Source organism: Halyomorpha halys, unplaced genomic scaffold (assembly GCF_000696795.3).
Source record: "Halyomorpha halys isolate HHAL.00 unplaced genomic scaffold, Hhal_1.1 Scaffold304.1, whole genome shotgun sequence".
Taxonomy (NCBI): domain Eukaryota; kingdom Metazoa; phylum Arthropoda; class Insecta; order Hemiptera; family Pentatomidae; genus Halyomorpha; species Halyomorpha halys.
In genome coordinates this window covers 166,360-180,101 of record NW_027116688.1, presented here as the reverse complement: position 1 = coordinate 180,101, position 13,742 = coordinate 166,360, and the positions used below count along the sequence as shown (strand labels likewise).

At 30.2% G+C, this 13,742-nt stretch overlaps 2 protein-coding genes and 1 long non-coding RNA gene across 3 annotated transcripts in view; 2 read left to right on the top strand and 1 right to left on the bottom strand.

The window, feature by feature from the left end:
* The window catches only part of LOC106681018 (proline-, glutamic acid- and leucine-rich protein 1), a gene marked incomplete in the record, with an annotated part of 17,241 nt that extends 12,250 nt beyond the window's left edge, over positions 1 to 4,991 (top strand). The window contains 3 exon segments of the mRNA XM_067053420.1: positions 259 to 432; positions 1,277 to 1,486; positions 3,564 to 4,991. Of these exon segments, the coding sequence (XP_066909521.1) occupies positions 259 to 432; positions 1,277 to 1,486; positions 3,564 to 4,274 (1,095 nt within the window).
* A 698-nt stretch (positions 4,992 to 5,689) lies between these two features.
* Positions 5,690 to 13,742, bottom strand: part of LOC106681014 (esterase E4) — a 17,976-nt gene continuing 9,923 nt past the window's right edge. Inside the window, exons 6-11 of the mRNA XM_014421111.3 lie at positions 12,397 to 12,601; positions 9,738 to 9,824; positions 9,536 to 9,657; positions 9,264 to 9,444; positions 7,989 to 8,139; positions 5,690 to 6,697 (exon numbers count right to left, since the gene is read on the bottom strand). Of these exons, the coding sequence (XP_014276597.1) occupies positions 6,184 to 6,697; positions 7,989 to 8,139; positions 9,264 to 9,444; positions 9,536 to 9,657; positions 9,738 to 9,824; positions 12,397 to 12,601 (1,260 nt within the window). The 3' untranslated portion in view covers positions 5,690 to 6,183. The remainder of the gene's footprint in view (positions 6,698 to 7,988; positions 8,140 to 9,263; positions 9,445 to 9,535; positions 9,658 to 9,737; positions 9,825 to 12,396; positions 12,602 to 13,742) is intronic.
* Positions 10,367 to 13,742, top strand: part of LOC136797278 (uncharacterized) — a 4,772-nt gene continuing 1,396 nt past the window's right edge. The window contains exons 1-2 of the long non-coding RNA XR_010845134.1: positions 10,367 to 10,462; positions 12,135 to 12,205. This is a non-coding gene — a long non-coding RNA (uncharacterized lncRNA). The remainder of the gene's footprint in view (positions 10,463 to 12,134; positions 12,206 to 13,742) is intronic.

The window sequence follows — 13,742 nt, the reverse complement described above, 5'->3', positions numbered from 1 at the left end:
CTTCTTAAGGAATCTGAATTTATATTTATAATAAAGAAATTTTTTGAAATAGATAATTAAAAAGATCACATCTGAGACATCACACTAGTCCTAAGGGACCTTGGGTATATACAGATCTCAGCTTCATATTTGGGAGAGAAAATTTAAAAGTTTTCATTTATTGATTTAATTTCTTCGTTTTAAGTTTTGATATACAAAAAATTTAGAATGTTTCTCTTGCATTTATATTTTTCTGATTTTAAAGCTGTTGATTTTCAGGTCCCGACTGGTAAAGGAAAAAATAAAAAACACAAACATAAAAAAGAAGTATCATTAACATTGGAGCACATAGTCTACAAAGAAGAAGATAAAGATATATGTAAAGCAGCATTAGAACTTATCCCAACTATTTTATCTTCAACATCAACTGTTATGAAACCTGAACAACATAAAGTAATAAATGTTCTGTTTATTTAGTACAGTTTTGTTATTTATTGTTATCTACAATTTTTTGTTCTTCTAAACCCTAATAAAAGTTTATCTATTTAATGAGAGGAAATAACTTTTTACTGTAATTCTATCTTCTTCTAATGTGATTTTTATTATTTTGTTTAGTGGCCTAAAACATCATTCGTTATAAACGCCTTTTATTCCTTATTTTTCTTACATTTATTTTTTAAACTTTATTATTATTATTTTTTTCTGTTTGTTCTATGTTATATTTTTGTTAGTAAATTTTTGTTTTGATTTTAAAAACTGAAATACTAATTTTATTGTTTTATCATCGTCTCTGAGGGTTTTTGAACTATCCGCGTTTAATCCTAAGCTATTGAGATTGATGTGAAATATGGGCATTCTTGGAAAATATGGCTAATTGTCAATTATTGTTACTATACTGGTTGTTGCAAAACAATTACCATACTACATATTGTTGTTACGATAATATTTCCTATTCATGTAAACACATAAATGGAAATTTAATGTATGATGTTTTGTATTATAAATTAATCAAAATATGCTCCTTAAATTCAATGAAATTCATCAAGTTATTTAAGTGATTCAATATGAGTTATATATAGGGTTTCAGTAAAAATCTGGCTGAGCATAGATGCTGGCCATATCACCTCCTTGCTCCTTGCTTATGTCGTTGGTCAACAAACAGTCCATTAATTTCATCACTTGTAAACTTGCAGTGAAATTATTTTTATTTTATTAGTACTTCTTGAACTTACTCCCATTTTCTATTTTAATCAGATTTTATTAAACGATAATACAATTAATTTATTCTCTTTGTTAGCTTCTTCAAGAAGTCATTGTGAGCAAATTGCTGCGTATTCAACATTCAAGATCTTCTAATGCCCCGATACCTTATTCAGATGAAAGCTGCCGTCTGAGTTTGTACAAAGCTCTCCTGTCACTCTGTAACTATTATCATCCTTCTTTTCCTCCACCCAACAACTTTGCGACTACTATATTTTCAAAAGGAATGAAGGATTCTTCGATTCAGGTAACTTTTTAAAGATATATTTATTGTTTGAAAATTTTTTATTTTGTATTCATATTTAGTTTCTATTCTTATATTTAGATTTTGAAAGAAACTGTTATCTAATAAAGTTAAACTTATTTATTTTCTTTAAGAAGTATTAATTTTATTTTTGTCTTTAGTAACCATGTTGAAACTTTTAAAAGGGTGGCCATACTTCTCATTTTCAATGGACACTCCTTTTATTTACTAAGGCTTTTCCAGCTATCCTATCAATTTCCTAAAAGTCCTTGATAAAAAGAAAATCCACGGTTTTGAAATTTATTCTTATCACAGATGAGTTTTAACAACTCCATAAATTTATTGATGAGCAGTCATGACATTAAATTTTGTTTATTGAATAACATTTGTTTTATTGAAAAATTTTGTCTTTACAAAAAAATTAGTCAAACAGAAACAGTTAGTTTAACCTTGATGGTTCGTGTTAGTTTTAGCTACATTTGTGAAACGTTTTATTAAGTGATTCTTAAAAACAAGGACTTTTTAAAAAAGATGAATAATTCATAAAATTATTTGAGGAACCTAAGAAACTCAATAATTAATTGAACTGGACGCACTAACTGTAAATTAACTTGATTGAAATGTAAATTTGAAAAAGTTAAATTTGTTATTCAGTTCTTAACTTTGTTTTAATTTATGTATAAAAATATGTTCTTGAGAATGTGATAGTCTAGCATGTTTGAGTGAGGATTCCAGAGTGCCTGGTTCCGAATGTTGTAGGTTTGATTCCCTCTCAGATCAATCAGTATTTATTTCACAATGGCCCTGGGAAATGGATCCTGATACTACCTCCCTGAGAGGTTATAGGTAGGTTTTATACTTGAGCCAAAGTAAAAACATGTATGTGCTTTGTTTAAATTTTGTATTCCTAATTTTTATTATATAAATGTTATATTTCATAAATTGACCTAAAGCACTTAGTTTGCCTAAAAATTCTCAAAGATTTTGGGATATGACGGTGGTCTGAAAAGTTTCCGACCTAACTACAAGACAGTTTTTCTGAAATTTTTTTTTTACTTTTCAACATAGTCTCCTTGTAACTCTACGCTCTTCTCCCAGCGATGTTCCCATCTCTGTAACCTGTCCAAAAAGTGCTCAGCTTTTTTCTCTGCAAAATAATTGTTCACGAAATCCCAAAAAGCAGTCGACATCACTTTCCCAGCTGAGAAAACAGTTTTGGCTTTTTTTGGAGCCAGTTCCCCCTTTCCAGTCCACTGTTTGGACTTTATTTTTGTTTAGGGCGTATAATGGTGTATCCAAGTTTCATCTACAGTAATAAATCAGCACTAAAACCTCGGATTTATTGCGCCTAAACTGTGCCAACAGAATGTTGGAAATGTTCATTTGAACACATTTTTGGTCTAATGCGGCAGTCAACGTGCGGACAGCTTTCTCATATCTGAATCTTGATTTAATATGTAACTAACACATTCTTTTGAATATTCATAACCTCTGCTATCTCTCACTTTAATTTGGCGGTCGTCTAGCACCATTTGGTGATGTTTTCGTCGGTAGTTGCAGTTTTTGAACATCCTGAATGTTCATCGTCTCCCATGCTCTTAAGGCCACATTTAAATTCAGCTGCTCAAAATTTCACTATGGTAAATGATGGTGCTGAGTCCCCATACACAGAATCCAACTCATCTTTGATTTGCGTAGGCGTATTGCCTTTCAAAAACAAATATTTAATGACAGCTCGATACTCGATTTTTTCCATTTTCACAAAAACACCCACATCAACTAACTCAAATGACTGTTACATAAACAATGCGCGTCCAAAATGGTTGAAACTTTGGTGGGTAACTGTCAACAGATGAACAACAAAATTCACTTGCTTTTATTTACGAGTGCTGCCATCTTTACATTGCGGTTGGATACTTTTCAGACCACCCTCGTATTACACTCCCTGATGTGTATTCCTCACCCTCTGCTAATTTATTTTTCTGTTTTGAACCAAATGTTTTATGGCCACTCCGCATTGCGTATCTGTTGAAAAAGACTAGGTTTATTATAATATCTAATTATTTTTGTTTGTTGATAGGTATTGACGTTCTGTGTACATGCACTCAATACCATAGGGAAGATACTAAAACCACCATTCACATCTCTAGAGTACCAAATCACCCAAGAAGGCTTGAATCATCTTAACAAGGAAAAGTATCTGAGAGAAACGAGAAAACGTGTTCATAATGTAAACAATATAAGTTCCTTAGACTTGAATTCCAAATCTAATGATATCTTGAATTCTACTGAAATTGAGGCTATGAGTGAAACATCTCTTCAAGATTTTGACAAATCTGTCTTCTGTGCTGATAACGAGGCTGTCGATAAACATGGCAACATTCAAATTAATAATGAAAACGAAGTTAATGAATCAACAGAAATAATGCCTGCTTCAGACTCATTCAATCAGACCATTGATTCTGAATCATTCAATCAGAGCAATAATTCTGAATCATTCAATTCTGATTCAAGCAGGCCAGTTGTTATTCTAGATTCTGAAAAGAATGTTAGCATAACAAACTCTGACTCTGTTTCTGGCAATGAAGTTGAAACAAATGGTAAAGAATTAGATGTTGAGCAAAGTAATGAGTCTGAAAAGGTGAAAAAGCGGAATTTGGAAGACATTGATAATTCATTATCGAAAAAAATTAAAATGAACGGCGTAAGGGAAGAAGAGCATTTCTTAACTGTAGAAGACAGTGATGATGAAATGTTGAGCTCATTTGTGGATGAAGTGAACGACGAATAAGTTATTTCTAAGATGTTTTCTATTTCAGTAATTTTTTAAAAACTGTTTTTAATATAAAATTATATATTTTCAAAGAAAAAAAAATTTATAATATAATTTTAAATTATATTCTCTTGATGTAATTGAATTATTCTTGAAACAGTTGGAAATAAATATAACACATGTAGGCTAGTCTTTAGGACTTATTTGGTAAGTTGTTCATATCCTATTACATAAGAATATCTTATGTTGAGTGTCGTAAAATTCAAGTGTCAAGGTGGCTAATGATGATTACTCCATATCAAGTGGAACTTGGAATAGTTATGTGAAATCCAATGTGGATTTTTTAAAGTGATGTGGAGCCTACGATTTCATCAGTCCGAAACATTATCACAGGTTGAAATTACATCATTCCAGTTGACCCAGAATGGGGAAAACTGATGGAGCAGAATGATGAATGGTGTAAATTTCAGACTGTTATAATAATAAAAATTGTTGGTCAGTAAATACAATATAGTTAAATTTTATAATACACAGTATAGTTGAATTTTACTATATACAGTATAGTTAAATTTTACAATATACAGTATAGTAAAATTTTACAATATTGACTGTATAAAATATTCATAGAAAAAAAAAATTTTTTTTGTTAATTATGTTAAAAAATATAAATAACTTACAATTTTGGAAGATTATTGATTGACCGTGTGTAAAGATGAAAGGAATATGGTCCGGGTGCGGTCAAAAAAGAACAAAAAAATAGTAATGGAAGATTATTGATTGACCGTGTGTAAAGATGAAAGGAATATGGTCCGGGTGCGGTCAAAAATTTTTGACCGCACCCAGACCATATTCCTTTCAACTTACAATTTTGTGTTGTTTTTTTTTTACTATTATCATGCTAAAAATACAAATAATAATTGAAAGGAAATAAAACTTTTAGTGAATCTATTATTTATAATATGCTGAAACCTTCAATGTTTTTTTTATTTTTTTAAAGGTGTAAGAATAAATGAGTTAATGTTCTTGCAATTTTAGAGGCACTATTAGCTCTCAATAGTTATATTAAGCTGTTTGTTAAAATATTTGTTGACTGTAAGTATTATAAAATACGCGTTGACATGTTATAGTTGGATCTGATTGTTTTCCTGTCAATAAAAAATTGAATGATGGAGTGGTGTTATTGTCAGTGAGGCCCTTGAAAGCTTCTTCACTCCATTCAATTCATTTCATCATTCCATTTTTCCTTTTGAAGTGATCATCAGTGGCCACCTTCAGTTTTAGCTAACATGTAGGTAATTGTTATTTCCTTTAATCTAAGGATCCTTGTATGTAATATTGATGTTACCCAAAATTTGATAAATGAATTCCAAGAATAATATTTAAAAGTTATTGATGTTTATAAAATTGTTAAAAAATTAAAGAAAACATGAGAATAAAATCTTATTGTACATAAAATATTTTTATTTGATTTATTTTCACACCTCAGTCACAACTACAAAAACAAAAATAAAAATAAAAAGTTACAACAATATCCTGTAAACAATATATTCACCTTTTATTTTACATTTTTGCTTTATAGTTTATAAAAGAATAAAAAAATTGTAAGTTGATTCTGCTATAAACTGAAGAAAAATTGTTGACAAAATCATTTTTCTTCAGATTACTGCTGTTCCCTATCTACCATAGAAAGGAATACCTCAACCTCATATTAGATCTGTCCACATAAGTATTGATCTATTTAAATTATTATCAATTTTTTAGGCCAACTGAGAGAGTTGGATAGTTATTTTCATTTAAATTCTTTTATTTTTTGAAAATTTATTAAATTTCCTTCTGTTTTGACATTTTTTGCCCGAGTATTTATAAAGAATATATTTTATTATATCACTCTTAATACTGTTTAGTAGCTATTAAGAAGTCATAGCTTTTAACCAAATGGATTAGTTAGGCTTGGTATTTTTAGGCCCAAGGGATTTTTATTGTTATTGTTTTTAGGAGGTTCTTGAACAGGAGTGGGAGTCTTATTGCCATTTCTGGGTGGAGGATCCTTGTATAACCCTCCTAGGAGACCACCTTGTTCTTGAACAGGATCAGGAGTCTTATTATTGCCATTTTTGGGTGAAGGCTCCTTGTATAGCCCTCCAACGAGACCACTTCCAAAATTCCCAAGACTACCAACTGTTTTAGTCAATCCACTAGTCACATCATTTGTTGCTTTTAAAAGTCCAGTGCCTGCAGAACCAATGGTATTAGTGACAATTTCACTGGCTCCTTTTAATCCACATTCAGCCGACTTCAAGATGTTAGCATCTCCAGTCCACAGACCCATATTGCACTTTCTGAATCCTTTATTGAATTTTGGATTATCCTTAATTATCATGTAGCTTCCTTCTTCGGTGTTAAATGGAGTCCAGTTGTTAGCTCCATCGCTTCTTGGTTTCCTAATCAATAAAAACAAAATTATACTTTGTAAATAATAAATTTACCCACCCCATTTTATGTTATTGTTCTAAAATAAAAATGTACAGAAATATACATGAAAATATTGCAGAATGTCACTTGTAGCACACTAAGAATAGCTAGCAGCAATCAAAATTGTCTCTCAAAAACGAAAAGCTATTTTTAAACAATAAGGATAACCCCCATGTCATTTACAAAACCATCCTTAGGCCAGTAGTGATCTATGCAGGAGAAACATGGATCTTCACAAGAAAAGGGGAACTGATGCTCAACTCCTGGGAGAGAAAGCTATTGAGAATGATATGGGAGGAGTTATGAAGAATGGAATTTAGAGAAGAAGAAGGAATGAGGAGCTGATGGAACTATTCGGGGATCTCAACATCGTGGCTTTAGTGAAAAGAGTAAAAATAAGATAGATAGGACACATTGAGAAGATGCCCGATGATAGGATACTCAAAAAGATGCTTTATGGCAAACAAAATGGAAAATGAAAAGAAGACGTCCCAGGATCAGATGTCTGAATGATGTGGAGGAGGATTTAAATCTTTTGAATGTTGAAAGATGAAAAGAGAAAGCAAGAGACCATGTAGATTGTTTGGCTGTGGTGGAGGAGGCCCAAAACTGTGGGGGTTCTTGTAAGACTGTAGTGCCTACAATAATAATAATTCCTCTGCACCATTACAAATCTTTGTAGTGTTAACATTAGGGACCAAATTTTCAACTATTGCATCTTTTGTTCCTCAGCTTTGCATTCAGTCAAACCTTGGCTCCAACTTAGAGTTCCTGAAATTAGCACCAAAATCAAACATACAAAGTCTTCAGTTCCATTAGTTAGTAAAGATTATTATCACTTTAGAGATAACAATTTATCCACAAAGGGAGTTTGAACGAAAAATAGAATACTTAAATAACTTAATATATGGAAACAATTTGAGATGAATATAGTATAAGCATCTCTGATTGTTTGTGAATAGATACCAATTCAGAATTAATTTCTTTATATGGCAGATTAGTTAATTTAATACTTGCAATACATCAAAATATTCTAAATATTAATCTGAAATATGTATCAATTAGCTATTTTGAAGTGTGGTTTAATGTGAGTCTGGTCAGTATTCTTGAGTATATGTACATATCTCATATTACCACAACAATGATATTGACAAGGTGAGAGGATACTTAAGACAAGAAGTTCTTCCCTGTTCATATGAATCATTAAACCACTATTTTCATTAATTTTATAATTACTTTTATCTGGAAAAGAAAACTTACCCAGTTTTAACAAATTCAGCCACAACTGTTACAAAATAATCCCTGACTTTTTTGTCTGCTTCACTTAACATGTTATCCACATTATTTAATGGTTCCCCATCGATATTTCTCACATCAAAAAGGAAGGCCAAATCATCACCATGGGATGGACCTAAAACAAATCGTACTTATTAGTGATATATAAATTAATTATCATAAATCATTAATAGCCCATTATTTAAAGTGAATTAGTTGATACAGATACATCAGATTTTTTTATTAACATTAATATAAGACATTTATAGTGAATGTGTACGGCATTCTCCTTGTATATATTTCATCTGAATAATTAATGGTGCAGTTTGCACTGCACATAACCACTTTCAGTTTCGATTAATCCTTGCTTGTTTGAGAATAGCAACTTCTTTATTACTCTTGATGGTGAAAAATTCACACTGGATTAAAAGTTATGGGTTAAATAAAAAAAAAAAAATACCATTACTATGTTTTTTGTGTTTCCATGGTTGTTATAACAATGGTCGAAAAGTAATGATAATTGTCATTAGAAATATTGAAACACAAAACCATTTATTTTCTCCTTTAGTTAATTATTAAATTATTTTCATATATTTTATAAGCTCAAATTTGTTTGTTTTTTATTATTACTAACAATGAGAAATGGGTAATTACAAAATTAAAGATAAGGAAGGAAGCTTTTTAGAAAATTCCTCATTTAAGCTTTCTAAGACTATTTCAATCTGTATAAGATACAGTTAATATAAAACATCACTTCATTGTAAGTAAACATGATAAGTTTAATAAAAATGCTATGAGCTGTTCTTGAGAAAATGGTAAACAAATGTAAAATGGACGACATAATGTGGTACTTCCAGTACCTCTATTTTAGTCAAAAAGGTAGCTGTAATATCTCGAGCATATGACTATCTTGGATAGGTAATTTCGGTTTTGTACATCTTTTTGTTTTTGAACTAGGCTAATCATATCCGTACATATACACACAGACCATTTTGCAGGATTTGGTTATCTCTCACTCAGAGGAGTCTCAAGGGATCTTAAAAGTCTGTTGAGTTCTAAGTTCTGTTGAAAAGTCAGATTTGAAATTGTTCACTATTGCAACAGTACTAAATATTTCATGTACAGATAAGATTGATAACAGATTTCTAATTTTGTGGACTACGAATTACATTTATTTAGTTAAATACTAAAAATAATAAAATTTACCTTTAAAAAATCCATTTTATAATTTTAACAACTTCATAAGGGATTTATTCATACCTTTACTGTTGCCCTGTTGAGAAGACATATTTGAAACTAAAGTAATGCCGTTTAGAAAATAATCTGCTATGGATTTGGATGGAGTATGTTCAAAACTGTAGAGATATACATTTTTATTTTTTTGGGCCCAGAAGTTACATAAAATAAATGCTGGCAAATTGAAAAGTGCATCAGTTGTGTGCTATTAAAAAGAAAAAATATCATCAAACATCTCATGAAATTATATCATCGGATAAAGGTAAATTATCTACATCAGTTATTTAAATAAATACCTGGATAACTTTTTCTATACCGCTGAGGGCATTACCAATTAGAGTATCAAAAAATTTTAAATACTGACTGCTGTCAAAAAGCTTACTTAAACTTGGATTGACTGTGTTGTTGACATAAAGACCTAAAAATCAAATGATTAATATGGATAAAAAAATAATTAAATACAATATTGAAGAATTAGATATTTGGAATTATTAATACCAGTATTTGCAGTCAACAAATCTTTGAAAATTCCTTGTGTAAGGAAAGTCCCCGTCAATAAGTTTGTAATATCTTGCAGTAAGTTGCCTGAAATATCAAATCATTCATCATATGCTAGAAAAAAAAATATTTTTAGTCAACATAAAATTCATTTATTTAAAATATTCTTTTTTGTTGGCCAATAAAGAAGCTTAAGTAAATATCTATCTTATTCTAATACTTAAATAAAGATATTTTGTAAAAATTTAAGTAAAAATATAATATTTGCTTTAAAGATCCAATCTAGCTCAATTAATTTAATCAGTGACAAAATTTAATAGTAATAATTAAAAAACACAATACAAACAAGAATATATAAAGAAAAAAGAACAAATACAACAACAACAAAGATCTTTAACTACCATTAAGTATGTTAGAGTAATTATAAATACATATATATTATATGTTTGTAAGAACCCAATGTAGTTGGGCAAGAAACCTTTTTCAATAAAATATTTTTCTCTTTCTTTTATATATTTTTCTCTTCGCGTTTGAAAGCAATGATTGAACTGAAACTAGGCATCAAGTTGCATTTTCCAGCTGAAATTTAACATTTATAGTCAATAAATAAAAATTTTGGCTTGAGGGAAAAAAATAATTTGAACTGATTAGTGTTGGAATTACTTAGGGCACATTTGTCCATACAAAGCAACCCAGGCAGTCCCAAAATTCTTCTGAGTGGAATGGTGGGATATTTATTTGATTTTATTGAGTGGCTTATGAATATTAACAAAATCTATATGTATATCTGCTCCTTACAAAGTTCTGGAAGATTAAGTTGGAGCTACTCAAGGGCGTTTTTGATAATCTATAACGAGAGTAACTATTTTAACTTATACATAAAGGCAAATTTCTTGAAACACCGTCACTAGTCACTAATCAGTTAAGTTTAATTTTATTTCATTGTAAACAAATGTTGATTGCGGATTTATGTAATGATAATGGCAAGGATGAGGTTAGTTTGGTTTAAGGTTAGAGGAGAGGGTGGAAGGTAAGATCGTAATAAAATGTTTTCCATTTTGGGCATACTATTGAAAAAACTACATTTGTCTATCCAGTCGGAAATCAGCCTGTTCTTCCTCTAAATCATCTTTGACAAGTTATCTTTGTTTATGCTTCAGGATTGCAGTGTACAATTTATACACAACTGCAGAGATGCACATAGGCCTGTAGTTTGTACATCTCTTTTTTTTCCCCCCTTTTTTTTATTTAATGGTTTGGCACTATTAAATTAAGTTCCCAATCTCTGGGGATTTTTTTTCCCATATCTTTTAAAAAAGACCTACACAGTCTATCTCTGAGCCACTATATTCAATAAATTAAGAAAAAATAAGCCTTATAACTGCCATAGAAATGAGGTAGTTCAGGAGTAATAATTTTTGCCCATGGCTAAACTGTGTTTAATACCCTTACTTGTTACTCTGATCTCAACCTAGAATCTTTTTAGTTCTGATTTTAAATTATCTTTTTAACTGGACTTACAGAGTTGATCTTTGGATCTTCACTAACCATCAAATTCCTCATGTATCCCATCCTTCCAGTCCAAAATCCTTAATGCTCCTTACTTTATCACAAATCAAATCATCCATCAGGACCTCAATGTTTCATTTGTTGCCGACGACTAGAATCAGATAGCAATCCTTCCATGATAAACTTTATAACAACCCAAACCCACTTGTTTCAAAATTAGCTTCTCCTTCATTATCTGATAATCCTCCTAGGCATCTGAAAAGAATATGGCCTCAAGACCTTCTCCTCTAGGAATATTATTGGAGTTCTATCAATGAGTAGATTCTCCACATGTCTGTATCATGCCATTGTATAACTGATATCAAATTTGCTGGTTTCATATATTTTAATACACTTAATATCAATGTATGTGTTGAATCAGTTGCCGCAATCAATAAATAAATTATTTAAAAAAATTATATTTTAGTCTTATCTTTTAATTTCAATTTTTTAGAACTTATAATTTATAAAATATTATTTTGAGCAATTTAGATTATTAGTATTATTTTTTAAAAATAAATAAATTTAAGATATTGTTTCATCCCTAGTCTTTGGTTACTGCTGTAGACCACCCTCCGATACCTTATAGCCACTGGTCAAGAACTAATTTGGAAACTAACTGTAAGTTGTTGTTTGGTCCACACCAGGTTGGTCCTTGGTCTGAGCTTTAAAAGGGGTCCAAGCAGATCAACCAAATATTTTAATAAACCTTTTGTTTCTGGCTACAGGACTAACTACAACATTTTTACAAAGTTGACCCATTATAATTTCTTTCTATTTTTATTTACTTGTTTCTCCTGTAACTCAACTAAATAAATACTTTTAAATCTATATATTCTTACTTTACAGGTATATGAATTTATCTAAGTTCAAAAAACACACAAATTTGTCCTGGCATTGCTATCACAACTGCTAATATTGTGAGTGTTGTAAACCATAAATTAAGTGTTTATGATTGACTCAATCTATGATGTTAATATACTATTTTTTACTGTACTTTAAACAAATAATAGAAAACAATTTGGCCCAATTCAACAGTTTCATTTGGCAGACACATGGCACTCAATGTCTTAAAAACTGTTTTATAAAATAAATATTAGAAAAATATTACCTTTCACACCACTTCCAGTTTCTTGTTTTGTGACTCCCACCAGAAGGGGAATACTGGGAATATGATGATGGGAAACAGCATCTAAAGGAGTTTCAACGATGAAATTGGGGAGGAATCTGTTGTCATCGGGTCCCTCTACAGTAGGTCCAGAAAGAAAGAGACTGGCCAATTTCTTCCCAACATTTTTCTGCCCTTTCTTAATTGCCTGGAATATTTACAGATAGACATTAGTGCTATACATTGTACAATCATCAGCCTAGGTGTCAAAAATACTTTTAACATAGCAAGATGGACTGTGGCTGTGCCTTCCTATCTTATGAAGCTAACAACAGATTACTACAGGGAAACAAAGTTTGTGCCTGAGATATAGGGTCAAGTAAATATAAGGTCACAAGTGGCATCCTGCAGGTAAGGCTGTTCACATGTATGTATGTGAAAGAGTCTGGGTATCTGTAAGGGTACACAGACACACAGACCACCTTGTGAGACCTGGGTTTCGGGAGACCTAAAAACTTTTATTTCCACTGAAAACTCAGATTCAAAATTTTGCACAATTGCAATTTCCCTTGCTATATATTTCATTTGAAATTGTAAAAATGGAGAAATATTTAAACATAAAATGGGAAATATGTACTAAAATATTTACTTACAAGAAAAAATGGTGAAGTATTTAATAAAAAATGTAAAACAAAATTGTTAAAAATATTTCTAAACATTCCTAGGAAGCATGAACGTATGTAAAAGTAGTAGAAAAAAAATATGTAAAAATCCCATCCCTATTAATAATGATGATTTCACTTCTTTGTTAGGAAATACTGCGGTGCTTTTAATAAATATTTTCTATTTTATGACTTTGAAAAGATATTATACTTAAATCTCTATGATATTAATCATTTAATATTTTTAATCATACTATTTATTTTAGGCTGTAAGACAAACATTTTTTTTTTCAAGATCACACCACTAATACAGATCAAGAAGAAGGATTATACCTTAAAACATGAACATTAAATATGTATTTTACAAATACAAATTTTTAGTGATGAATTAGGCAAACTATTTGTATTTGTATTTTATTTTTATGAAAATTTAACATTTTTTGGAACCATTTCATCAGTCATCCATAACACTATCCAACATTATTTTGTGTAGAATTTAGTCTGTGATTTCATCAACATTGAAATTGTATGTTTTTATTCTATAATTTTAAAATAATAATAATAAAAAGCAGTCAACAAATCTTTGAAAATTCCTTGTGTAAGGAAAGTCCCCGTCAATAAGTTTGTAATATCTTGCAGTAAGTTGCCTGAAATATCAAATCATTCATCATATGCTAGAAAAAAAAA